This window comes from Muscardinus avellanarius (genome assembly GCF_963383645.1).
Source record: "Muscardinus avellanarius genome assembly, chromosome: 6".
In the NCBI taxonomy this organism is placed as follows: Eukaryota; Metazoa; Chordata; class Mammalia; order Rodentia; family Gliridae; genus Muscardinus; species Muscardinus avellanarius.
The window spans coordinates 30,727,970-30,755,222 of NC_137791.1; the positions used below are offsets into that span (position 1 = coordinate 30,727,970).

Sequence of the window (27,253 nt, forward strand, 5' to 3'; positions counted from 1 at the left end):
TGTGTTTTCATTGGGTGCATTGTAACTTTACATCATAATGGGGTACAGAATATTAGAAAAATATATGCACACAACTCTTTTTGCCCTTCCCACCAGTCCCCTTTTCACCCTACATGTACTTTTTTTTCTACCTCCAAGATACACCCCCAGCCCTATTTTTTTATTCTTTATTTTTGAAACAGGGTCTCACTGAGTTGCAAAGGGCCTCACTAAGTAGCTGAGGCTGCCCACGAACTTTGATCCTCCTGAATCAGCCTCCCAAATGCTGGGATTACAAGCGTGTGCCACCACACCCTGCTGCATGTACTGTTTTAATACATAATTTCAGAGAGTGTTTTTTGTTTTGTTTTGGTTTGGTTTTTGGTGGTCCTGAGGATTGAATCCGGAGACATTCACTATATGCTACACCCAGACCTATATTTAAAATTTTTATTTTAAAACAGGCTCTCACCAGGTTGATGAGAGTCTCACTACTTGCTCAGGCTGTCCTCGAACTTATTATTCCTCCTGTTTCAGCCTCTTAAGTACTAGGATTACAGGTACCACCTTTTGTAATTTAAAATTTAGTGGTTTGGGTCAGAATGATCAGACTTCTTTGATTATGACAGAAAATGAACTCCAGGAATAGCACTTACTCAGGAACAGCTGCTTGGGAGTGCCAACTGGAGCCTATCTCATTCCATCGCTCACCTCTGCTCTCCTCCAGGTCACTTCATTTTCAGACAGAAGCTTACCTCATGATGACAGAACAGCCCCAGCTACTCCAGGATTGCATTTACAAGCCAAGCAACAAAGCACTGGGGCCAGCTTCCACAGTCCAGCTTGGCTTGTGTGGCAGTGTCTCATTGGCCAGACCTGGAACATGGGATACCACTGGTCTGAGAATAGGGGGAATGGTTTTCAAAATAAATTTGCCATGCATTTTCAAAATTAGAAGAAAAGGATGCTGGGCATAATTTGGAACACAGGTTGATGAAGGTACAACCGGGACTTTAGACTTGATTTTACTAAATTTAAGGAAACAGAGCCGGACGTGGTGGCACACGCTTGTAATCCCAGCATTTGGAAGGCTGAGACCAGAGGCTTGCGGTTTGCACACAGCCTCAGCTACCTAGGCCCTCTGCAACTTAGTGCGAACCTGCACTATTTTTTATTCTTTATTCTGAAACAGGGTCTCACTAAGTTGCAGAGGGCTTAGTGGTCGAATGCCCCTGGGTTCTACCCGAGACCCCCAAATAAATAAACAAACATAAATAAATAAATTTAAGGAAACAAATCTGTTATCCTAAAAAAGCAGGTTCATTATTAACTACCATTGTTGGACAAAGAAAAGGATCAAAAAATGAATAATTTGTGACTGAGTATCAGACATCGCATTGATATTCTTTAAAAACTACAGCATTCACAATTCCCCAAGGAAATGATTACCATTTTGGAGGCCTTAACTGTGTTTTACACACATGTGCAGTGTTTTACACATTTTCTTTGATCGGTATGGCAGTTTTGTGAGGTCAGCATCACTGTACTCATTGTACTGATGCAGAAACCAAAGGTCAGAGCATTGGACCTGAATCCAGATGTACCTGGCTTCATTTCAGTTACACAGTCTATCAGTTTCGCAGTTTGCTCTTGTTACTCTTGTCTGTCCATCTATCCATCTCTTCCAAGTCTTTCTCCATGTCCTCTTCTAGCACTGGCCCCATCTTCTCAGTTCTGCCTCCTGAACATACCACCAAGTTTGGCCCTTCCCCCCAACTCTTGATGTTTCTCTAGCCTTCATTAAAAAGGGCCTGAACTGTCATCAGACATTTTATTAGACCTTTCTGCTTCCAGTTTTTTTTTTCTTTTTCCTTCTCTCTCTTTCTCTCTTTCCCTCCCCCCCCCCTTTCTTTTTTGTTTCTTTCTTTTCTTTCTTTCTACTTTCTTTTGCAGCACTGGGAATTGAACTCAGGGCATGCTACATGTTAGGCAAGTGAGCTACATCCCCAGCCCCCAGGCAGAACTTTGAAGTGGTGTGGGCAGGATCATAGTGACCGTCTGTTTGCCTTGGCTTCTGCATGCCCTGAGAGTGGGATCCTGCCTCTGCCTGCCATCCAGCCACCTTACAACACTGTCATCTTTCTCTGGTCTTCTTTCTATCTTCTTTTCTTTTCTTTTCTTTTCTTTTCTTTTCTTTTCTTCTTTTCTTTTCTTTTGAGCAGCAGTCTTAAACTTCCATGTGCTTTCATCTTCCAGGGCATTCTTTTTTTCCTGTTGGGGGGGACTAGAGATTGAGTTCAGAGGCATTCTACCTCTGAGCTGCACCCCTAGCCCTGTTCCTTTCTTCTTTCTTCCCTCTTTCCCTTCTTCTCTCCCTCCCTCCTCCTTTCTTCCATCCTGGGGATTGAACCCAGAGACATTTTACCTTCCAGCTCCACCCCCCAGACCAATTTTATTTCTTATTTGGAAACAGGGTCTCACTAGGTTGTTGAGAACCTCACTAAGTTGCTGAGGCTGGCTTTGAACCTGTGATCCTCCTCTGTCAGCCTCCCAAATAGTACTAGGATTACAGTCCTGTGCCACCACACTCAGTTTATTCTTTTCTTATTTTGGTACTGGGGATCGAACCCAGAGGCATTCTACCTTCAAGCGATACTGATAAGTAAAATAAAAAATTAAATGCGAGTAAAATAAAAATAAGTGAGTATGGCGGAGTGTGAAAAACACGAGAGAGGTCCGGTACACATGGCATGTAAAGTTTTAATGGCACGGCTCTCCCGGGGATCAGGGCGAGGCACTGTGGGGCCCGCGCGCCTGTCCGAAGCTTGAGGACGCGGGCTCTCATTTTAAAGGCATGCATCCTGCGAGATGAGGGTTTACTCGCGGGAATGCCCAATTCTCGCGGGGGTTTCAGCCCCTCCCTTGCCCTGCAGAGGTCATGTGACACAAAGTCACATGAGTGCAGGACCCAACTTAACATTCCGGCCTTTTGATGGTAGGGATAATGGATGACGTTGGACCCTCTAGCTTCTTCCTGCTGTCAAGGGGCGTCGTCAGGGGCCCCAGGCCGGGAGGAGTAGGGAGTCCAGTCCCCCAGAAGGGGGTGCAGGTGGGTGCATAGCTGCAGTGCGAATTGGAGGTTACCCTGGACAGCTTAGTGATGTGCGCTTGAGGAGGCTTGAACAGGCAAGGGCTATTAAAGAAAAAAACAAATCATGAGATTGAGCAGGCGACCAAAAAGGAGACTGGCTTACTCAGTACCTGGAGAGCTACCCTGAGCTGGCAAAGAGGATGGAGGTTGAGGGATCCAGGAGCCATCAGTCTTCAGCCAGGCTGAGTAGGGCCAGCGGCAGGGCCTGGTCTGGAAAGGTGCTCCCCCTGTGTTGAGGCACCTGGGGCTCAACCTTTTCCTAGGGCACTGTTCCAGTGGCCCTCCTGGCCACACGCCGGGCACAGTCTGATTGGTGGGTGTGTCTTCGCCCCACTTCAGGCAGGCTCCTGGAAGTAGTTGTTGTTGCAGTCCTCCACACCTAGGTGGCGCTCCAGAGGGCTGAGCCGCCACCGCCAGCTGAAGGGCAGCTACCAGGGATCTGCTTTTTGGCAAAGTCGGAGTGTATGCTCCATTTCCGCCTGTTTCTCTCTGGAATTAAAACTTAGATGCCATGTTAAGGTTCTGTCAGCTGCGATGGACCTATACTCACAAAGAGCACGTCCCGAGACGGGTGTCCAGCAAGAATGGCAACGCAGACTCCCCACGGGCAGAGGGTGTCGCCCCAGCCCCGGCCCGGCGTTTCCCACAGCACCTAGGGCGCGCCCACACGGGCCGCCCAGCAAAATTGCAGTCTGGCGCGGGCCAAGATGATGACTGTGACATCACCAGGCAGCGACTATGCGCCATCACAAAATGGCAGCTGGCGGGAAAATAAATGGCAGCTGATAGGGGAGAGCATTTGGAGGGATACCAGACTGCTTATAAAAGTTCCTAACTATTCCTGGGCCACCACAACCCATTTCCCAACTCGTATCAAGGCAGACAGGCTCTCAGGGCATCTGCTAGTATAAAGGTTCGACTCCCCATAATTGGTTCACGGGCGGAAACGAAGAACAGGAAATGGGCGTCCCCGATTTCCCTGCTCAATCATTCGGAAACGGAGGTTAAGAGATAGGGAAGAACGTCTTCATTCCTTCTCAAAACCGGAGGATGACCTGGTCATCCGCAGCGTGGTCCCAGTGGACCATGGGACAATGGGTCACCAAGCGCTTGGATTTTGGGGTCCCAGTGGACCAGAAGACCCAAGTCCGGAACCCGCTAACCAAGGGAAGGAGGCAGTTTACCGGAGTATAGTGATGTCGGCCAGCGCTGGCTGTGACAGAAGCGCTGAGAAGCTGCTGGCGGTGCGGTGGAGCCAGGGCGCGCGGATGCCGGTGGCTGGTGTGGACGGCACTGGCGGCTGGCGGGATCAGTGGGGGCACGCAGGCGGCGTGGCTTGCCGGGCCCGCGGCGTGGAGACAAAATGGCTTCCAGGCACGCGCCAGACGCTGAGGCTGGGCCCCGAGGAGCACCGCCAGTGAGCCTGGCTCGGGGCGGGTGGGGCAAACCGGCCAGAGGTCCCGGTGGTGACCAGAGAACCAAGCTGGAATGGTGCTTTAGGAGGTACAAGCGGCAGGCAGAGGTCCTGGCCCGCGCAGGCGGTTGGCAGGCAGAGCAAGTGCCAAGTTGCCTGGCTCGGGCCGGAAAGATGGCCGCCGACTCCTAGGATTGGTTAGGAGTGGAAAGTGGGAGGGATTAAAGATTGTGAGGCCTCCAGTGAGGCCATGAGGTGGGAGGGGTTAAAGATGGCGAGGCCTCCAGTGAGGCTATGAGGTGGGAGGGGTTAAGGATGGTGAGGCCTCCAGTGAGGCCATGAGGTGGGAGGGGTTAAGGATGGCGAGGCCTCCAGTGAGGCCATGAGGTGGGAGGGGTTAAGGATGGCGAGGCCTCCAGTGAGGCCATGAGGTGGGAGGGGTTAAGGATGGCGAGGCCTCCAGTGAGGCCATGAGGTGGGAGGGGTTAAGGATGGCGAGGCCTCCAGTGAGGCCATGAGGTGGGAAGGGTTAAAGATGGTGGGGCCAAGATGGCGGACCCCCAGTGATTCCACGTGTCCAAGATGGCGGGCCAAAGCTGGCGACCCCCCCCCCAGTAATTCCATGTGGCTGCTTACCGGAATGGCCAGGCCCAGGCAGCAGGGCAGCAGGGGTGGGCAGGCACAGGGTGAAGGGCGCCAGGGCGCAAGTCCGAGTGGAGGAACCAGCTGGAGCGCGGGCTGGACTTGGCGGGCTGGGGGCTGTTTAGCAGAGTGGCGGCCACCTAGATGGAGGAGGCAGGCAGCCCCAGCAGGCGGGTCTAAGCAACGCCAGGCACGGAGAAGACATAGGCGCGCGGTGTGGCGCAGTCTGCGGGCGGCGCGGTCCCATTCCAGCGGCGGGCAGCGTGGGCAGGCGGGAACGGCGGTTTTAGGAGGTCCAAGCGGCAGGCAGGAGCAGAGCAGGTGCCAGCATCACCCAAGGAGCCTGGCTCCGGGCGGGTGGAACTGGCAGCCTGGCGGCCGGCGGAGCCTGCACGCCCCGGCAGTGGTGGCTGTGGCCGCAGTGGCAGTGGAAGATTGCCATCGGCGCTCCAGAAGAGAGCACGTGGGCAGGAAAAGATGGCCACTGGCTCTCAGCAGAGCGCAGGGCTGGAATGATGGCCGCAGACTCTCAGCAGAGTGCGGGGCCGAAAAGATGGCCGCGAGCTCTCAGCAGAGCTCGGAGCTGGAAAGATGGCCGCGAGCTCTCAGCAGAGCTCGGGGCCGGAAAGATGGCTGCAGACTCTCAGCAGAGCCCGGGGCGGGAAGAAGGCCGCCGGCTCTCCCGGAGAGCGCGGGGCTGGGGAAGAAGGCTTACGGTCCGGGCAGGCACGGGGCAGCAGCGGCAGTGGCGGGAGCAACGCCTGCAAGCGGAGCGCTGGTGTGGGACCTCACAGTCGAGCTGCTGGCGGGTCGGAGAGTCCGGGGCTCAAAAAGAGTAAAAAGAAAAAGAGAAAAAAAGGAAAAAAAAAAGAAAAAAAAAAAGAAAAAATGGGGAGGAACCCAAGAGTTCTCCCGGTTCGGCACCAAATGATAAGTAAAATAAAAAATTAAATGCGAGTAAAATAAAAATAAGTGAGTACGGCGGAGTGTGAAAAACACGAGAGAGGTCCGGTACACATGGCATGTAAAGTTTTAATGGCACGGCTCTCCCAGGGATCAGGGCGAGGCACTGTGGGGCCCGCGCGCCTGTCCGAAGCTTGAGGACGCGGGCTCTCCTTTTAAAGGCATGCATCCCGCGAGATGAGGGTTTACTCGCGGGAATGCCCAATTCTCGCGGGGGTTTCAGCCCCTCCCTTGCCCTGCAGAGGTCATGTGACACAAAGTCACATGAGTGCAGGACCCAACTTAACAGATACCCTCAGCCTGATTTTATTTCTCATTTGGAAACAGTGGCTCATTAAGTTATGGAGGGCCTCACTAAGTAGCTGAGGTTGGCTTTGAATCTGCGGTTCCCCTGTCTCAGCCTCCCAAGTATGGGGATTACAAGTGTGTGTCACCACCCCAGTTTATTATTTTATTTTGAAACAAGGTCTCACTATATTGTAGAAGCCCTCATTAAATTGCTGAGGCTGGCCACCAACCTGCAATCCTCCTGTCTCAGGCTCCTAAGTACTAGGATTACAGGTGTGTATCACCATGCTCAGTGCATTCTTTATTTACTTTCTCTCTTATATTGTCACATTAAGTCCTCAGGGGACTTCCCAGCCTCTCTGTCCTTGAACTTGAGATCCTCCTACCTCAGGCTCTGTAGAACCTGGGATTACAGGCGTGTACCACTACACCCAGCAGAGTACAATTTCCAATGATTACTTTTCCTGTAGCTCTTTCACTTTGATGTCATTTATTACTCAAGAATAAGAATATCTAGAAATCTGAGAATTTTTCTTATTTGAGAAATTTTCTTTGCCTTCTTGCACTTTTTTTCTTTTTCTGGTACTGGGTATTGAGCCCAGGGACATTCTACCTCTGAGTTCTCCCAGCTCAATTTTATCTTCTATTTTATTTTATTTTTTATGGGTCTGGGGATGGAACCCAGGGGCATTTTACCTCCGAGCTACAGCCCCTGCCGTATTTTTTTATTTTGAAACTGGGTCTCACTGAGTTGTAGAGGGCCTCACTAAGTAGCTGAGGCTGTCCACGAACCACGATCCTCTGGTCTCAGCCAGAGATTACAAGTGTGTGCCACCACGCCCGGCTTATCTTTTATCTTGACACTGGCTCTTTCTGAGTTGCTGAGGTCTAAGTTGCCAAGGCTGGCCTCAAACCTGCGATCCTCCTGTCTCAGCTCCCCAAGTATTGGGATTATGGATGTGTGACACCAGGCCCAATTCTTGCAGTTTTGACCATTTGTAGTTAAACATTTATACGTGACTATTAGCCAAGTATTTCTCTCTAAACATTGAACTCCTTGAGGGCAGGAACTAAACCTGCTTGGTTAATTACTGACTCTGGGATCTACCACAGGACCTAGAATGTAACAGGTGCTCACATGTGCTGAATGGATTTAATAAGTGAATGTACCCAAAGCATTACATGTATTTTATTTCCTTATTTATGGCTAGCAGTATTATTTAGTAGTAGTATGGAGCTACATCCCCAGCCTTATTTTTTATTTATTTATTCATTCATTCATTCATTCATTCATTTTTGTGGGGATGGAACCCAGGGGCATTCTGCCTCTGAGCTATACCCCCAGTCCTATTTTTTATTCTTTTATTTTAAAACAGGATCTCATTAAGTTGCAGAGGGCCTCACTAAGAAGCTGAGGCTGGCTGTGAACCCAGATCCTCCTGTCTCAGCCTCCCAAGTACTGGGATCAGAAGTGTGTGCCACCATACCTGGTTCCTTTTTTTTTATTTTGATACAGGGTTTTGCTAAGTTGTCAGGCTGGTCTTGAACTTGAGATCCTCCTACCTCAGCCTCTGCAGATGCTGGGATTACAAGCATGAACCACTGCACCCAGCAGAGTACAATTTTAAATGATTACTTTTCCTAAAGCCCTTTCACTTTGATATCATGTATTACTCAAGAATAAACCTGTATTTTCTTCAGAGCAGTTTTTATTGCACTGGCTTTTGGTGTACTTATCAACAAGCTATGCTTCCTTTATTGCTGACTATAATTCTTGGTAGTTCAGATGCTATACAAAGATGCACTTGGAAGCCGGGCATGGTGGCTCATTGTAATCCCTGCACTTGGGAGGCTGAGACAGGAGGATCACAAGGGTTCGAAGCCAGCCTCAGCTACTTAGTGAGGCTCTCAGCAACTTAGTGAGACCCTGTTGCCAAATAAAATATTTAAAATAGGTCTGGACGTATATCCCGGAGGTAGAAAGCCCCTGGGTTCCACTCCCAGTACCACACACACAAACAAAACAAAACAAAAGCAAAGATGCACTTGGTTTTTGAAACTTTTGTATCAGAGCCAGGCATAAGAGGGGGGAAATAATACTTTTTAGGATATGTAACTTCTCTTGCTTTGACCTGAGTGTGGGTTGTTGTGAGAGAAGGGTCTACTGATTTGTTCCAAATGGTCCCCTGCTAGTGACACACGAACCAAAGCACTCCTTTAATTCTGCTGTGCTATCCCCAGAACCCAGGCTTCCAAATTTAGTTTTCTCTGCATGTCCTTGCAACTTCTGCTTGCCATCTGCGACCAAACTGGCTTTGGAATGAGACGCTTCCTCTCCAGTGAATTGATATTTAAAACAGTCTTCCTAACATCTCTCATGAAAACCACAGTATTAATAAGGCACTTGGCCTCCACATAGAGGGCCACTGGCTCAGGTGTGAAGGGATCGCTGGGTCTCTACACTACCAGCCTTCTGATGCACACACAGGCATGTTGGCTGGAAACCGTCCATCCTCATCCCAGGTGTAGATAGCCTAACCTTTCTCTTCCTTTTTAATCCACAGTTGGTCATGTTCAGAGTTTGACCTGAGTGAGATTCGCCTGATAGTTTACCAGGACTGTGAGAGGAGAGGCAGACAAGTATTGTTTGATTCTAAAGCTGTTCAAAAAATTGAAGAAATGGAAGCTCAGGTATGAAATGCTGTCTTGCTTTCACTTTTTTTTATTTGTGCTTTTAATCATGTCTTTGTTTTTGTTTTATTAGTTTTTAGTTAGGGTTTCACTATTGTTGCCTAGACTGGCCTCAAACTCCTGGGGTCATGTGATCTCTCAGTCTCCTGAGTGCTGGGACTACAGGCATGTGCACCACTCCCATCTCTTAACCACCTCATCGATCATGCATTTATTAATCCACAGTCATCTCTTTGAGCTATACTGTTCATGCCACTCATGGTTCCGAAAAAAAACATAAGCGAACCCTTCTCCCCAGAAAGTACAGGAATAACCATTGACAAGTGTAGGTGAAACTGTTAGCAAGTAATGACAGGAGCTAACAGTGTACCGTGAATTTTACTAGAGGCAGATCTGCTGAGGAGTTGCAATCCAGTAGGATTTTGATGCCAAGAGTGCATCAAATGTAGTAAGAAAGCAGAACTCTAAAATGCTGAAAATAATAGTAGTTTGCCTGAAGAGAGAAGTTAATGTATCATTCTGTCTATTGTTTCTAAGCTATTAAAAGGCATTTCTAATAATATGGGCTAAACAAAATTAAATAGATTTCCTCAGTACAAGGGGCACATTGTTGTCTTCTAAAGGGAGCATTTCTCAACCCTATCTGACCAAGGCAAGTTTTATTCATTTCCTTTTTTCTGTGTGTGTGAAGGGTGGTGGTTGGGCAGTACAGGGCAGGGTAGGGCAAGGTGGGCAAGAAGGCTAGGGGTGGGAGAGTGAAGACCAAGCATTCTTGATCTCTTTGAGCCTGAACAGGAAAGGCTAAATAAGGTGTCGCATTCTTCCTGAGTCTTTCATCCAAAGACATCAGTCCTGGTTATGTATATATGTATGTATGTGTATATATATATATATATATATATATATATATATATATTTGGTGCTTGGGATTGAACCCAGGAGCATTCTACCTTTGAGATTTACTCCCAGCCCTATTTTATTTTTTATTTGGAAACAGGGTCTCACTAAGTTGCTGACAGTCTTGCTAAGTTGCTGAGGTTGCCTTTGAACTTGTGATCCTCCTGTCTCAGCCTCCCAAGTACTGGGATTACAGTTTCAGTAATTGTTGTGTAGCAAAGTAAATGAGCAGTTCATATCATGGTCCTGCTTTTGATAATGATCATTTTCACAGGAAGGAAGTGTTTGAAGGCAGTTCAACTGGGTGGGTTCCATAGCACTGCAAGTAGAAATTCTGCCAGGTGGCTAATCATTACAGAAGTTGTTGGGCTTGTTAGGGAGGTGGAGGAGCAAGCTAGAAGTCTGTCAGGTGATTCACAGTAGGCTTTAATGGTAGAGTGGTATCAGAAGAGGTGAGTCACATTTGACTATTTGATGGACAGGAGATAGCTGCTCCTTTTCACTGAATGCCTTGCACAGCTGTTTTGGTTGACCACTCCTATTCCATCATTAGGGTTACAGTAATGGGGTGGGTGGGGGGAACCTTCACTGGTTTTCAACAGGTAATGGGATTGTCAGTATACCAGAACAGTGATAACTCTGGAATCTGAAACATAGGCTTTCTTAGAAGCACTTGTTTAATCAAACAGCAACTTAGGTTCAAAAACGTTGTAGCTTGTCCCAAACTACACAAGAATCTAGCTAATGCTCTACTCACGACCTGCTTCTAGCTCCAGGTGTGTTGACTTAGTACGCTGTACTCCCGCCAAGGGCTCAGTAGTCTGTGAAGCAGGTGAGACTTGCTCTCATTCTAGGCCCTTAGAGGGGCTTTCAGGCTTAAGTGGTATTAAGTAACAGCTAGATCTGAAGAGGGTGTTGAGGGAGTGCTGGATGCTCAGGATTAACCCGGTATAACTCCCAATGTCATCATCACGTGGACAGCACATTTGTGTTTTCCTTGTATTCTTTCTCCGTTTTCAGTGTATCCTCTCACCCCACTGGCAAGCACAAAACGTCATGAGTTTGTATCAGGCATGAGACTGCAGGCATTTGCATGAGCCCACTAGTGTGACTGTCACACTGAGGATTAGACAAGCTGAAGCTGCACTCAGGGTTTTTCAAGCAAAAACTGCACAAGGGAAAATAAAAAAACAAGACTCAGAATAGAAACTTTCTCATAGAGGCTTCTGTATTAAATGATATATTCTGGTGTAGGATGGAGTTGAAAATGAGTAAAGGTCTGTGTTTATGCCTTTATGTCACTACCATAAAAATTAGCAGTGGCCTAGTAGTAGATAATTCTCTATGATAACCTCTAATCTCTAAGGACCATATCTCCATGACATGGTGCGTAATTCAGGTAGCTTCTATTTCAGGGTTTTGGCTTCATCTTTCACAGCTTCACCTTGTGATTTTCTTTCCTGTTGCCTTCAGAAAAGTGCTAGAGGAGGTGGTATGTCATGAAACACATAAGCTAGGTCTGTCTAAATTAATAGCTTTGTTTTCTTAGATCCATTTTCTTGTTAAAAAATTAAATTTGAATTACCATTTTTCTTATCATTTTCATAGATCATGACTCTACTTATACTAGCATTCTTTTAATTACCCAAACAGATCAGTTCTTGCTGATAATTTCAGAGTATGAATTTGAAATGTAAATACTAATAGTTAACTTTTTAAGGAGAATAAAATCTTACTATATAATCCATGATTTTTTTTGTCTAGTACCCTTCTACATTCCCCCTTCTCAAAGATTATAGGCTCAAAGGAACTATGTTTTTGTCATTATTGTATAGAAAATATGAAAACAGCTTCTGGTTTTTAACATAACGTAGTCTCCAGAGTGGTTTGACAGAGGAATCCCCAATGAAAAGCATGTTGATGAAGCCTGGTACACTTAGTCATCCTTTGCTTTGCCTGCCTCTCTTAACCTAGAAAACAGAGGATGTCCCTGTTAGAGTGTCAGCCAAGTGCTGCCAGGGGAGCAGCAGCAGCAGCAGCAGCAGCAGCAGCAGCAGCAGCAGCAGCAGCAGCAGCTCTTCCCATAGTTCTTCTGGAGGATCTTTACAACATGCTAAGGAGCAGCTTCCAAAGTATCAGGTAAAACATCTTTCCCTAGGAACGCCCCAGGGGGCTGAAGTACTTTACTATAATTTCTCAGGGAATACTGCCCGCTTAAGGGCTCTATGCCAGGAATAAGAACAAGTATCCATTTAACAGAGTGATCCTAAATGTTTTATATCAGTGCTGTGCTCACACTTTGGCTTTGATCTCTCCATAACAACTGGAATCAAGCAGAGGTGACAGAGCATAATGCATACTGAATGAGGAAGAAATAGTGCAAGTGAGGCAAATTGTTTTGTTTCCTTTGCTGTCAGATCCAGAATAATAAATTTGTATTTTCCAGAATAATACACTTTGTCACAAGAACTCCTAAAGATTCTGTGAATGTGTGTGGGCATCCTAAGAAAAATAGGACATGCCAGTAGAAGGAAGAAAGCTTTGCATGGGAGAAGAAAGAAATGGCAAGACTTAACTTGAGTATGACAGTTTGAGGGCAGATGGCATTTTTACACCATGTATATATGAATGAAAGCAGAGGATAGGGAAAGGATTGTAATAATGAGAAATGTTAACTGAGTTATAATGGAAAATGTTCTGCAAATAATACCTGAAGGGTATTAAGTGATTTATGGGTGGTCAAACTTTCTTTTTTTATTTTTTTAGTGGTACTGGGGATTGGACCCCAGGGCATTCTAGGCATTCTGCCTCTAAGCTGTATCTCCCAGCCTTATTTTTATTTTGAAACGGGGTCTCGCTAGGTTGGTGAGAGTCTCACTGTTTGCTGAGACTGTTTTCAAACCTGCCATCCTCCTGCCTCAGCTTCTCAAGTACTGGGATTACAGGTGTATGCCACCATGCCTGGCTCAAACTTTTTTTTAAACCCATGTAGATTGTAGATTCTTGTCTATTATGTTGCTGGAGAAGCAAAGCCAGGATAACTACCAGCAGCTACAAGTCTACAGGCCTTTTTGTTTTAAAGCATTTGCCCTTGTTATACAGTGGATCTCAAAGCAGGTTGTGATTTAAAAAATATGGAATAAAAGCCAGATGTGGTAGAAAATCCTTGTAATCACAGTGCCCGGGAAGCTGAGACAAGAAGATCATAGGTTTTCTGCCAGCCTCAGCTACTTAGCTCCTCCACAACTTAGACCCTGTTTCAAGATAAAGAATAAAAAATAGGACTGCAGATGTAGCTCAGAGCTAAAATATTCCTGGGTTCAATTCCTGGTCACACACACACACACACACACACACACACACACACACACACACGGAGTGAAATTTTCAGCTAGCTGAGAATCACAGCACATGGCCCTTACACCCCAAGAACAAGCCTATTATTATTATTATTATTATTATTATTATTATTATTAATGTGTGGGCTACCAAGAATTGAACCCACGGGCATTTGACCTCTGAGCTATACCCCCAGCCCTATTTTATGTTTTATTTTGAAACCGGGTCACACTAAGTTGTTAAGGCTAATCTTGAACTTATCCTCCTGTCTCAGCCTCCCAAGTACTAGGACTACAGGCCTGCACCACCACACCCAGCTAAAAAGCAGATTATAAAATGGAGAATTTGGTGGAAGTTATTAGTAAAGAAAATGGAGGCCACCTGGTTTCTGTATGTATGCAGTGGGAAGAGGTTGATGGGAGCTATATAATCAAAGGGACGAACTTTGTTAATAAGGCTAATGGGCTTATCTTTTTCTTTCCTTCTCTGCCACCATGTATAAGTAGGAGTACATATGTATGTAACTGTATGTATACATATGTGTTTATGCATATGTGTATACATGTGTATTTAGAGTTTTTAAAAAATTAGATGAGCATGGTGGCGCACTCTTTTAATTCCAGTACTTAGGAGGCTGAGACAGGAGTATTGTAGGTTCAAGGCCAGCCTCAGCAACATAGTAAGGCCCTCTGAAACTTGGTGAGACACTGTTTCAAAAAATAAAAATAAAATAGAGCAGAGGGTGTATCTCATGAGTAGAATGCCTCTGGGTTCAATCCTCAGTACCATAAAAGAATGAAGGAATGAAGGAATGAATGAGGAGTGAAAAGGGGCCAAGGGTATAGCTCAATGGTAGAACTTGCTTAGCATGTACAAGGCCCCAGGTTTGACCTTCAGTGCAAACAAAAAGAAAAAGAAAAAAAGAGAGAGAGAGAGAGAGGAAGGGAGTAGAGGGAGAGGAGCGTGTTGAGAGGAGGAGAGGACAATGTTGAGGTTGATCTCAGTGGTTTTTTTTTTGTATGTGTCTCTGAGGATGGAACCCAGGGGCATTCTGCCTCCGAGCTACACCCCCTGTCCTATTTTTTATTCCTTATTTTGAAACAGGGTCTCACTGAGTTGCAGAGGGCCTCACTTAGTAGCTGAGGCTGGCTTTGAACCTGTGTGATCCTCCTGTCTCAGCCTCCCAAGCCCGGGGATTACAAGCGTGAGTCACCGCGCCCGGCTGATCTCAGTGTTTTCCATTGGATACAAAAAGCAAAAAACCTGGCTTTGTGTTATGTTTGTGAATGTTGAGGTTGATCCCATGGATTGGAGTGTAGAGAGATGGTTGTTTGGTTTCCTTCGAGCTGTGTTAGGGTGCCTGCTTCCCACTTGCTTATTCAACATTCGTATTTATCCTGTTCATTGCATCTTCAGGGCTCAGTGTAGGCACTGAGACTCCTGTATCTCAAAGAACTGGGATATAGGAATTTATTTATTTTATTGGTACATTGTAGTCATATATCGTATGGTATGAAAGATGGTGGAGGAGAGGTCTGGGACTAGAAGTAAAGATGTAGGTGGCATTCTATGTAAATAGTTGTCAAAATCAAATGAATGGTTGAAAATGCAGGACGTGAGTAGGAGTGCACTCTAGGGAACAACCATGTTCAAGGGATGGTCTGAGAAAGAAGAGATTCAGAAAGGAGAGTAATTAACAGCACCAAATACAGCGAAAGAAGTTTAATAAAGCAAACTGAAAACTGTCCATTGGATTTGAGAGGACGGTGGAAGTCATCGTTAGAATAGATGAATAGATGGAGCGTGAGAGACAAGTCAGGTTGCACTGGGTAATATGCAAATGAGGAGCTGGGCATGGTGGTACTTGCCAGTAATCCCAATACTTGGGAGGCTGAGGCAGGAAGATTGCAGATTCGAGGCCAGCCTCTGCAACGTATTGAGACCCTGTTTCAAAATTTTAAAAAAGCCAGGCGTGGTGGCTCACGCTTGTAATCCCCGCGCTTGAGAGGCAGAGACAGGAGGATCACCCAGATTCGAAGCCAGCCGCGCGCGCTGGCTTAGGAGACCCTGTTTCCAAACAAATATGTAAAAATAGGTCTGGGAGTGTAGCCTGGAGGTAGAAGGGCTTCCAGGAACCCCAGTACCACCAAAAAAAAAAAAAAAAAAAAAAAAAAGAAAAGGGGAGGTGTATCTTGGATATAGAATGCCCTTAGGTTCAATCCTTAGTACCAATGAAGAACAAAAGAGCAAATGAGGGGGTTGGGGTGTTGTTTGTGTTTAGCATCACCGGTGGGGGCGGGGAGCAAATGAGATTTTAGGCAGAGCTGTCACCCATTTGGATAACAAAATGGCATGAGAGAGACTGATCAGAAGTTGGAAGAGTCAGCTATTTCTGAAATATTTTAGAGTAATCAGACCAGCTACTATCTTTTGGACCCTCACAAAATCTTGCCTCCATCAGTTGACATTTTTGATTGATACTGTTATTTGGTTGAGTAGTATTGAACCATATTTTTTTTTCTGGTTGTGTTCTTATTACCAAGAGAAGAGTTACCCTGTTTGTTTTATGTATTATTCTATTAAGACTTTACAAATGGAGACCATGAGAATCTTTGTTTCTTATAATATTACTAAAAATGAACTCTGATAAAATACTTGGATTCTGTGTGAACATAATGTGTATAAGAAGATATTGACATTAGTAAAAATTTGGGGAAACTAATGAGCAATTGCCATTAAAGATTATCATTATAAGATGACCAATTGCAGCTTTAAGAGGTAATTGTAATTAACCACTAAAGAGGGACCACGAGATTACTAGAGATTGTTTTCTACCGTATTGCACATCACCTTGTTCCACGTACTGTTGACTCTGGTTTCTTGCATTCAGTACACAAGACCAGCTTCTGATGTCAACATGCTAGGGGAAATGATGTTTGGCTCCGTTGCTATGAGTTACAAAGGCTCCACCTTAAAGATACACTTCATACGGTGAGTTTTGGCTTTTTTTCCCACTGTGTAAGAAGTAGAGTGGTGATATTGACTCCTTAATTTAAAACACATTTCTCCCCTCTCCTCCTTCCCCTCAGTTCTCCTCCACAACTGATGATTAGTAAAGTCTTCTCTGCTAGAATGGGGAGCTTCTGTGGAAGTACAAATAAGTAAGTATGGGATTTTACACCCTTTACTCTGTGTGTGTGTGTGTGTGTGTGTGTGTGTGTGTGTGTGTGTGTGTGTGTGTTTCTTTCTTTTCTGGATAGAGTAATTCTTTGAGGGCCATAAGACATTTTGAAATGAGAAGCAAGATGAATCCAGATTAGCCAAGGGGTTTAAAAAGTAGACCTTGTCCAGTAGCAATGAGTGGGGAAAGGCTTTGACTTTCTCAGGTGACTAATGAAGACTGGCTCGCCATTGGTTATCTACTATGTCTCTACTGCCAGTCACAAAGTTTTAATTATCTGGAAAATAAAAAACAAGGAAACTGCTGGGCATGGTGGCACACGCTTGTCATCCCTGAGCTTGGGAGGCTGAGACAGGAGGATCACACAGGTTCAAAGTCAGCCTCAGCTACTTAGTGAGGTTCTCAGCAACTTAGCGAGATCCTGTTTCCAAAATGAAATATAAAATAGGTCTGGGAGTATAGCCCGGAGGTAGAAAGGCCCTGGGTTCCACCCCAGTACCACCAAAAAAATAAAAAGCAAAAACACAAGGAAACTACATTAGTGACTTTATGATATTCTCAAGAGTATTTTATCTTAAAAAATTTATTTCTGAAGGACTGAAGTACATCGTGAGTTTTACCAGGGTGATTACACCTGTGTGGCAGGAGGTTCGTCTCTGCTTGCCATTTATTCAGAGCATTCAGTGTAGCCTTTGTGTTTGATAGGCCATGTAATCTTTTGATTTTCACTCCTCGTTTTCCTCTTGCTCTTTACATTTCTGCATAAACTAAGAATACTGAAATATCTAACATAAACTCCCATTTTGGCACTTTTTTTTACACATTTTGAGCTTTCAAGCAGAAATACTTCATATACTTGTTATACATTGGTAAATTTAAAAGGAAGACTTGCTGGGTGTGGTAGTATAAGCCTGTATTCCCAGTACGTGGGAAGCTGACACAGGTGGATTACGAGTTTGCAGCCAGCCTTAGTGACTTAGTGAGACTCCCAGAAAACTGGGGTGTAGATCACAGGTAGAATGCCCTAGGTTCAGTCCCTAGTACCACAAAAAACAACAACAACAACAATAATAATGATAATAATAAAATAATAGCTATATTATTATAACAATGATTATTATTATTAAAATGGGGTGATTTACCATAAATTAAGGAGTATTCCTAGGAGTCTAATGAAGGCTATATATCTATATCTATCTATCTATCTATCTATCTATCCCCCATCCCCCCCCCCCCCCCGGTACTGGGGATGGAATCCAGGGGCATTCTACCTCCAAGCTACATCCCCAGCCCAATTTTTTATTCTTTATTTTGAAACTGAGTTGCAAGGGGGCTCACTAAGGAGCTGAGGCTGTCCGCAAACCTCTATTCTCCTGTCTCAGCCTCCCAAATGCTGGGATTACAAGCGTGTGCTACCACACCTGGCTGAACACTATTATTTTTAAATAATCATGGGAAATTAAAAGTGTATTCCTCTTTATATTGGGCTCCTAATGAATAATTCAACAAATTAGTTTGAGTACTTAGCAGTCAACTGTCATGACATAAGCCAGTGGAGAATTGATGTTTTTTTCATATGAAATATTATTTTCTTCAGACCCTTAGGATTATCTGAATGTTTATCACACTAATACCTTACAGTGATATATTGAGCTTAGACTTAAGTAAAAATTATTTTGGTGTCATTATACTATATTACCCTCAAAGTATTCATATTTTCATATATTCAGCCTTCTAAGTACTGGGACTGCAGGTGTGTGCCACCACATTCAGCTAAATAGGAAATTTTACACATTGCAAATTAGTGCAGCTGCTTTGGAGATCAGTGTGGAGGTTCCTCAGAAGACTGGGAGTTCCACTATCATGTGATCCAGCTATTCCACTTCTGGTTATCTTTCAAAAGGGATTGAAGCCAGAATATTATAGTGATACATGCATATCTATGTTCATAGCAGCACAGTTCACAATGGCCAAAATATCAGACCAGCTTAGGTGAATGGATTATGAAATGATGGGATATACACACAATGGCATTCTACTCAATCATAAAGAAGAATAAATGGGTGGAACTAGAGAATGTTCTTCTAAGTGAGATCAGCCAGTCACAAATAAACGAAAGGTCATATTGTTACAGTGTGGAATTTATTGTGGGTTCTCTTCTTAGCTCTGTATAGAAACAAAGAGCCAGAAATCGTAGTTGCAACACAAAGAAGTTTATTGCAAAGCAAAAGAAACAGCATCACACTTAAGACAAAGGTGGTGGAGTGCTCAATAGAGAGACACTGCCGCCCTCTGGATCTTCAGGGTTTATATCTAAGCTCTGTTTCCTTATCTCATGAGAGTGTTAGATAGAGCTGGCCAGGCCATCACAACAGGGCATGTTTTTATCAGTAACTGGGTAAGGGGATACACAGTGTTTTTTCAATCTCCCTTTAGTCTCAGTGTCTGTAACCCTTTAGGCCACAGTGTCTCCATTTATCTTATTTTTGTTGCTATGCCAACAGCTTGTTTACAGCAGTATGGGAATCTATCTGTGTATGCTTTCTCTTATATGTAAGAACTAGGGAGAACTTGGGATACAAAAGGGACTCCAAACAAAGGGAGAGAGACCACAGTGGAGAAATAGGAGGTGGGGAGGGAGACTTGATCATGCACTGGCAAGGAGAGGGAGTAGAGTGGGACCTGGAGGAAGGTCACCAAGTGCTGTGTGCATGTATGTCTCTATCATCCTATACTTCATCATGATGCATGGTTATAATGGACCAATAAAAATAAAAATATATATTATTAAAATCTTCCCTTACCTTTTTTTATGAGTAATTACGTTTTAGAAGTTGTAAAACCAAATGTCTAAGCAAAGCATAATTTCTAATATATATTACCCCAGAAAAAAGTTGCTGAATTATTTATAGATGCTACTCAAGAGTTAAAGTTAATTTCATTTTGAGAATTTATGTAAAACCCTTGAAATGAATAGCAACATCTTGGGTGTCAGCTGCTAAAGCAAAATTTAGAAATGAATAACAATATCCTAGGTGTCAGTCACTGACGCAGAATTTAGAGTTTTGCTGACCTACTATACAATATGAAATTATTAGGAATGCAGTTGTTCAGTTGTATGGGCAGTTCTATTTTTAATTAGCTTTTATTTTTCTCCAACAATTTCCCCTAAAATTGCAAATTTTATTCCCTTTGGTAGATGGGAGACTTTATTTGTAAAGAAAACTATAGAGTGACTGATCAGTTATTTATATTTGGGAGTCTAGTAGAAAACAGCTTTATTAGTCTCTTCATGTTTTTATCTTCTCTCTCCATTCCCCCTCTCTGGATTTAGCTTGCAAGACAGCTTTGAGTATATCAACCAAGATTCTCATGTGGGAAAACTGAACACAAATCAGAATAGTTTGGGTCCTGGTCGCACCGGAAGTAACCTAGGTAAAATCAGATATACAAATAATTTTGTCTCTGATTACCATTGTTATGGGTGTGTTCTGCTTTATTTGAGTTTGTCATGTTGTGTTGTTTTGGTTTGGTTTTGCATTATCTTTAATCTGTGTTTATTTTTGTGTGTGTACCTCGTTTGCTGTCCATCTATGTGTTTCTGTCTCTAGGTCTACTACAAGCATGCAGCAGTAAACTGCTGCCAGGGGTAGCTGAAGGAGGACCTCTCCGGCTCACCCGGAGTGCTTCTTTCTTTGCAGGTTTGTGTGGAATGCTGAGTACAGTGTGACCCACAAACATTAATAAATCCTATCCAGGTTCTAGAAAAAATAATTCTTGTGCTTCTTTAGAAACCCAAGGGGCTCTTATTTTTAAAATATTTTTTATTGGTGCATTGTTCATACATTATAATGGGGTAAAAACTTGTGTAGACATAAATGCACACATCACCCAACCAGCCCCCACCGCACCCCTTCCCCATCCCTCCCCCACTCCCATGCTTGGCTTAGTGGTTGACTTTGATATGAATAAGCACATCGTGTGCTTTAGAGTCGTCCCCCCCCCCCCCGTCCCAAGGGGCTCTTGTGATAAGAGATATTACTTTTCCCTTTCTTTCTTTCTTTCTTTCTTTCTTTCTTTCTTTCTTTCTTTCTTTCTTTCTTTCTTTCTTTCTTTCTTTCTTTCTTTTTGACATACTAGGGATGAAACCCAGGGCCATTCTACCTCTGAACTACATTCCGAGCCCTATTTTTTTTATTATTTATTTTGAAACAGGGTAACACTGAGGATACCCTGTTGGAAAGGGCCTCACCAAGTAGCTGAGACTGACCGCAAACCACAATCCTCCTGTCTCAGCCTCCCAAATGCTGGGATTACTGGCATGCGGCACCATGCCTGGCCAAGATATCACTTTCAAAAACAGCCAAATATATGATGTTTTGAAATTTCCTCCTTTTAATGTGTATTGTAAATGTCTCTGCTAATTCCCCAGTATAAAGCTGATTTTATCCTGAAATGAGCCCTTCGTGTTTCTAAAGGATTTTTTTTTTTTTGCCTCTTCTGCTGCTATGACCTGTTTCCCTTTGCCATAAAATCTTTTTCCCATTTATTCATTTGCACCCTTACCTGCATGGAGTTTCTTTAAAAGTCACTCTAATAAGAGCATGGAAGATATTCATATTTATATTCGCTCTCGCTCTCTCTCTCATTTAAGTAATTTAGGTGCAATTTCTAGGTTCTCACAGGTATTTTTATCTTGTTATTCTTGGTATATTCTGAAATTTAACTAGCCTTGCTAGCTAAGGCTGTTAACTGTTATATTCTTGGCGTGATTAACAAGTATGGGGAATCTTCATACTAACATTAAAGGTTGTGAGTATGGCACATACTTTTCATTATGTTCTTCTTTGTAGCCTGAAATGCTAAGCACCATGGTTAACTGACACCCTAATGAATCTGACACCCTACCACCTACTTACAGTGAGGATACGACGTTTATGTACTCTCTTTAAAATTGTGAAAATAAACATGCTTCCAAAAAATAGCTGGCAGGGATAGCCAAGCAGGGCCCCAGGCTTTCTAAATATTATAAAGCTTAAGAGTAGTCAAGCTGCCTTCTGGCTCAATAGGATGACAGCTTAGGTCAATCTAAAGTCTTTCTAGAAGTTGACAATACTGTAGAGTTTTCCAGAAGTCATGCCAGCACATAAAATTTTAAAATTAAGTCTACAATAATACTGTGTATGTGTATATATGGAAAAGAAGTGGAGGGAGAAATATTTGAAGATGAATATAAGTGTTTTCTATGTCCCAAGAGAATGTTATGAACAGAGAAATAGTTTTTGAATTTATGAAATGGTTTTCAAGTATTTCTCCTTCCTTAATTGCCTACAGTGACTACTGAACTAATTCAGAAGCATTTTGAGAATATAGTGCTATTTTAATACTACTACTAATGAGGAACATGGCTAAAAATATCCACCTAAAAATGTTTGTTTGTTATGCTAGCAGCATGAATAGTTTGCTATATAGGATTTTTAGAGCTGAATATTAAGTTTACATGTCCCAGTAGGATAAAGGCAGATACTTACTGTGTTCTGATTTCTTCTTTCTCCCATCATTTCCTTACATATTTAATTTTGCTTCTAATTAGTCTGTATTATAAACATGCCAATTGTCAGTAGCAGTAGTCTACTCTGTAATGTAAAAATTAATGTAGTCGTTTAAAAATTTTTGCATCTCTAGAGAACTTACATGTTTTTCTTGAACCTTTATCATAGCACACAGCACTCCGGTTGATATGCCAAGCCGAGGACAGAATGAAGACAGGGACAGTGGCATTGCTCGATCAGGTATTCCTTCTGTTGGTTTAACTAACAGAGTGAGCTACTCATAAAAACAGAAAAGTTGGGATGGTAGATGTAGGTAGATAAGCCTCTTTCTCTATTTTTCTTTTTTTCTTTTTTTTTTCTTCATATTCTGAGATAGTCTTATGTGTCTAAAGATCTGAAACTTTGATGTTCAGTATATGGGAGTGATTATGCAACATAAACTAGTCATATCTAATATCCAGATTAATCTGAGAATTTTTTTTCCAGAGGGAAGTTTCCTTGAACTAGTTATTCTGGGAATTTGATTGCTGACTACTGAATACAGAATGAGAGAAGGAAAAGGGTCTATGAAAATAAAAATCTATTGACAGTGCAAGGGGCTGCCAACTCACCTTTTACCTTTTATGCTGTCCTAGAATGCTTACCTAGATTGTATCTTCTGTCCCTACTTCATGCCCTAAACTTTTCTAATAACTTTGTTAGTATATGGCTCTGTTTTTTGTATATAACTATGGTTTCTGCTTTTGTATATGACTGTTTTTGATTTTTTTTTTGGTGGGGGGGGTGGTACCCAGAGGCTTTCTACCTCCGCGCTATACTCCCAGACCTATTTTATACTTTACTTGGAAACAGGGTCTCACTAAGTTGCTGAGAGCCTCACTAAGTAGCTGAGGCTGTCTTTGAACCTGTGCGATCCTCCTGTCTCAGCCTCCCAAGCACAGGAATTACAAGTGTGCGTCACCACGCCCTGCCTGATTTTGATTTTTGATTTGTGGTTCAGATCAAGCTAGGTTCTATGTTATAAGAGAAGGATGATTAATAATTTGGAATTCAAGAACTCCAAGGTGTGTAGGACTTTTGCCTGATATTCATGCCCAGTCGGGCATGATGGCATATGCCTGGGAGGCTGAGACAGGAGGAGAGCAAGTTCAAGGCTAGCCCCGGCAATTTTGCAAAACCCTATTTCAAAATAAAAAGGGCTAGGGGTGTAAGTTAGAGATAGAATGCCCCTCGGTTCAATCCCTAGTACACAATATACTGCCACCAAATATACATACCTGCATCCTCTGTCTTATATTGGGTCCTAGGAGCATCCTGGTCTTTTCTCCTATGACACGTGTCTCCTTTGCCAAAGTGGCCAGCCAGCTAGCCACTGATGCACAGACTGGGTTCAGGCCTTGGACGCCTTTCCATCGGACCTTTCAGTCATTTCTCTTTCCAGCTCTTGGCCTCAGGTGCTTCCTCAGAAGTCTTTGTTTTCCTTCAGTGTAGTATCAGAGCCCTTCACCCTACTCTGCCAACTCTATTCCTGAATTGCTAAATAAAATGTGATTGTTCTGGAATCTCCTTGCTGCTTTATATACATATATATAATGCAAAACATAAAATGTTTTATTTATGGCTAGCTTTGGTGTTTATAAGCTTTTCTGTAAAATCAGGCTAGGAATCTGGCTAGAAATTTTAACTCCCATTGATTAAACCTGTATCATTTTCTCTTATGGCTCCTGTTGTACAAACAAGGTGTGAAAGGGTAAAGGGCAATATGTGATGTGCTACATGAATCGCTTTTGTTTTGTTCATATTTAATGATGCATGGAATAATCTCTTCATTCCTTGTGGGGCACAGGCAGCCGAGCTCTCTGAGTTCCATAAAATACTCAAAGACTAATTAATATGCACCAAAGTGCGTGTGTCCCAGGCCTCAGCCCACTGACCTCACAGGTCCATTGCCACAGGGCTGGCACCAGGGCTGGGCTTGTTATGGTTGAATTTCAAAGCAGGAAGGTATGGGCCTCATCCTGGGACACAAAATGGGAAGCACCACTCCAAAACCTAGAGGCCTGTTAGTCACAATTGCTGTCCTAGTGGCTGACAAAATTTACTCTATCTGGCTTTGTGCGTTGAGAGCTCTTCACCTCTATGAGGAAGGGAAGATAGTAATGCTCTACTGGGTCCTGTTCTGAATACTCATCACAGTTTCTGTCCTTCCATAACCTTCTTTTATTTATGTTTATGTCCTTTCTTGTTTCAGAAGACTTAAAAATATGAGGGAAACTAATACCAACAGAAACATTATTAGAAGGAAATTTGGATTTTCCTAAGTAACTTCAGTCTGCAATGTAATTGGTATAAATTACATGTTGTATAGGCTAAAATCTCACTTGCATATTTTTCAGATTCTAAATTGCTCCTAAAACTACTTTTCTGTGCCTTTTGAGAAGCAGGAAAATTGAGGGGCCAAGTTCATACTAAAGTACGAGACTGAATGTTTTTCTGCAGACCATGAGAGGGTCTTGGGGTCTGACCACATTTGGTGGGCAGGGGTGAAGTGGGTTGGAGATTATGATGCAAATATGAATTCTGAGAGTTAGAGAAGACCGACTTTTTGGTATTTTGGCAATCTCGACTTCAGTCTCCAGTCCTGTTAGGAGGAAAGTGGCAGATGATGGAGAAGGCTGCCAATGCCCTAAGTGGCATTTTGTGTCCTTGTTCTCTTGGGGGATTTGCTTAGCCTCGGAGACCAACCACCCACACCTGGGAGCTGCTCTAAAGCCCCAAAATTCACCTGAAGACTAGTGTGAGCCTCATACCTTTGGTGGGATTCAGTACTCTGCTAACATAAGAATTCTCTATGTACTTACTGTAAATGTTCTCTAATTAATAGTTCTTCTCACCTGGCTGTGGTGGCGCATTCCTGTAATTCCAGTACTTGGGAGGCTGAGACAGGAGGATCATACATAGGTTTGAGGCCAGCCTCAGCAATGTAGTGAGACTCTCAGTAACCTAGTGAGACCCTGTTTTAAAAAAAAAAAAATACAAAGGGCTGGGAGTATAGCTTGGAGATAGAATATTTCTGAGTTCATTCCTTAATACTACCAAAAAATATTTCTTCTCCTTATTTACCCACCTTAAATTGTGCAGGAAATAAGATCCTAGTTCTGAAACAGAATAGGAGCCCAAAGAGTTAGAGCTAAATTAGCAAAAGAAGTAGATAAATTAAAGACAATGCTCATTCTCTTTTAGCTCCATAGTTTTTAACTTCTATTTAAAGAGTTGAGAGACAAGGAAAGTTTTTAGAATAAGTTCTCAATTATTATTTTTTATTTGTAGGATAGATTTTGATTTATAGAATAATTGGGAAGATAGTACAGAGAGTTCTCCTATAACTTATTCCATCTGTCCTATTACTAACATCTTAAAAATTTTGGTACTGGGGATTGAACCCAGGGGCATCCTACATCTGTGCCCACAAGCCATTTTTATTTTGAGATAGAATCTTGTTACATTGCTAAGACTCACTAAATTTCACTAAATTGCTGAGACTGGCCTTGAACCTGTAATTTTCTCATCTCAGGCTCCCAAGGACTGGGGTTACAGGCATGAGCCACCACACCCAGCTAGTAAAATACGATTTTCCCTGCATTACATTACAGCAAGGCTACCTACAGTCACTGTGCTTTCTGATCATTGATATTGGCCTATTCACCTGGCTGAGGTAGTGTTTGTCAGGGTTTTTCACTGTTAAATGACTATTTTCCCCCTTTCCATACTCTACACTTTGGAAAGAAGTCACTGCTTAGCCCACACCTGTGACATTGTGCTCCCTCTCATTGAGGGCAGTGGACTTCCATAATTATTGGGGGTTCTTGTGTATGGAAGACAGGGTTCTTCTCTTCACTTATTTATTTGGTTATCATTTTAGTATGGACTCAAGGCTAGTTAATTTTTCCTTTGGATGACAACCAGCACTGCTACATTTTTTCATTGTTGCTGCTTTTATTGTTCCTTTGGCTACTGAGAGCTCTTTTACTTGACTCCTGTATTGCTTTACACCACATCTGTGGGGTGGATGTTTTGAGCACTTCCTTACACTCTAACATATAAAAATGCTCCAGCATCATCTTCTGTATTTGCTCCCAGTCCTAGAACTCGCTGTCTCTGTTCACAGATCGTCTCTGGAGCAGGGTACAAGTTGGGCAGGTATGGAGGGGAAACACCTTATCAATGTATTCTCTTTTAGATACTTTGAAAGTATCTTCTGTGCATGTATGAGTAAAAAAGATCAATTTTAAGAGGTTATTTTAGTGGTTTAGTTGGTTACTTCAGATATGATGTTAGAAGTGTGGTGATTTTCTGACATACTAAATGGCAGGCTCCATGACTAATGGGACCTAGATTGTAGGGAGGAAGGTAGTATTAGGCATGACTCTCAAGTTCCTGATTTGAGGAAACAAACAGAAGATGGTGACATTAACCAGTGTAGGTCACTCAGAGGAGATAAGTATTGCGATTTTTTTTTTTTAAAGCTGGCAGCACTCAGTTATGAGTAGCCAGCTATAGTTTAGATAGTGATGAGTCAGAGCAGAAGCTAGAATTGAGAAGCCTTGGGTATGTGATCAGCATAAGGTCCAAGTGCTGGAATTGAGAACAGCCTTGCCGCGCGTTGTCATCTGACCACGGTTCCACTCTAGGTGTTCTTCCTCATTGGAGAGTTCAAATCACCAGCAGTGAAAAACAATTTTCTGTGGCCGGGCGTGGTGGCGCACGCTTGTAATCCCCACGCTTGGGAGGCTGAGACAGGAGGATCGTGCAGGTTCGAAGCCAGCCTCAGCTACTTAGTGAGGCTCTCATCAACTTAGTGAGACCCTGTTTCCAAATAAAATATAAAGTAGGTCTGGGAGTGTAGCCCAGAGGTAGAAGGCCCCTGGGTTCTACTCTCAGTACCACCACCCAAAAAAAAAGAAAGAAAAACAATTTTCTCATTCCCTCTGCAACTGCATTTCTTTATTCTTTAAAAGTGGGAAAATAAATTGATCAGTATGAGGAAAACTTGTAATATGTACTTTTCAACATTTTTTTGGTGTGGCATATTTTATTTATTTATTTTTTGTGTGTGGTACTTTTAGATGGAACCCAGGGGCCTTCTGTCTCCAGGC

The 27,253-nt window shown here is 43.3% G+C and overlaps 1 protein-coding gene across 3 annotated transcripts in view; it reads left to right on the plus strand.

Moving 5' to 3' along the window:
- Nucleotides 1-27,253, plus strand: part of FNIP2 (folliculin interacting protein 2) — a gene marked incomplete at both ends in the record, with an annotated part of 162,942 nt that overhangs the window by 66,441 nt on the left and 69,248 nt on the right. The window contains 7 exons of one of the 3 annotated variants that reach the window (XM_080697732.1): nucleotides 9,002-9,128; nucleotides 12,000-12,164; nucleotides 16,255-16,355; nucleotides 16,454-16,525; nucleotides 19,880-19,980; nucleotides 20,157-20,246; nucleotides 22,266-22,337. In XM_080697732.1, coding sequence (XP_080553858.1) covers nucleotides 9,002-9,128; nucleotides 12,000-12,164; nucleotides 16,255-16,355; nucleotides 16,454-16,525; nucleotides 19,880-19,980; nucleotides 20,157-20,246; nucleotides 22,266-22,337 — 728 coding nt within the window. The remainder of the gene's footprint in view (nucleotides 1-9,001; nucleotides 9,129-11,999; nucleotides 12,165-16,254; nucleotides 16,356-16,453; nucleotides 16,526-19,879; nucleotides 19,981-20,156; nucleotides 20,247-22,265; nucleotides 22,338-27,253) is intronic. The other 2 variants (XM_080697733.1, XM_080697734.1) reach the window with 2 other exon arrangements.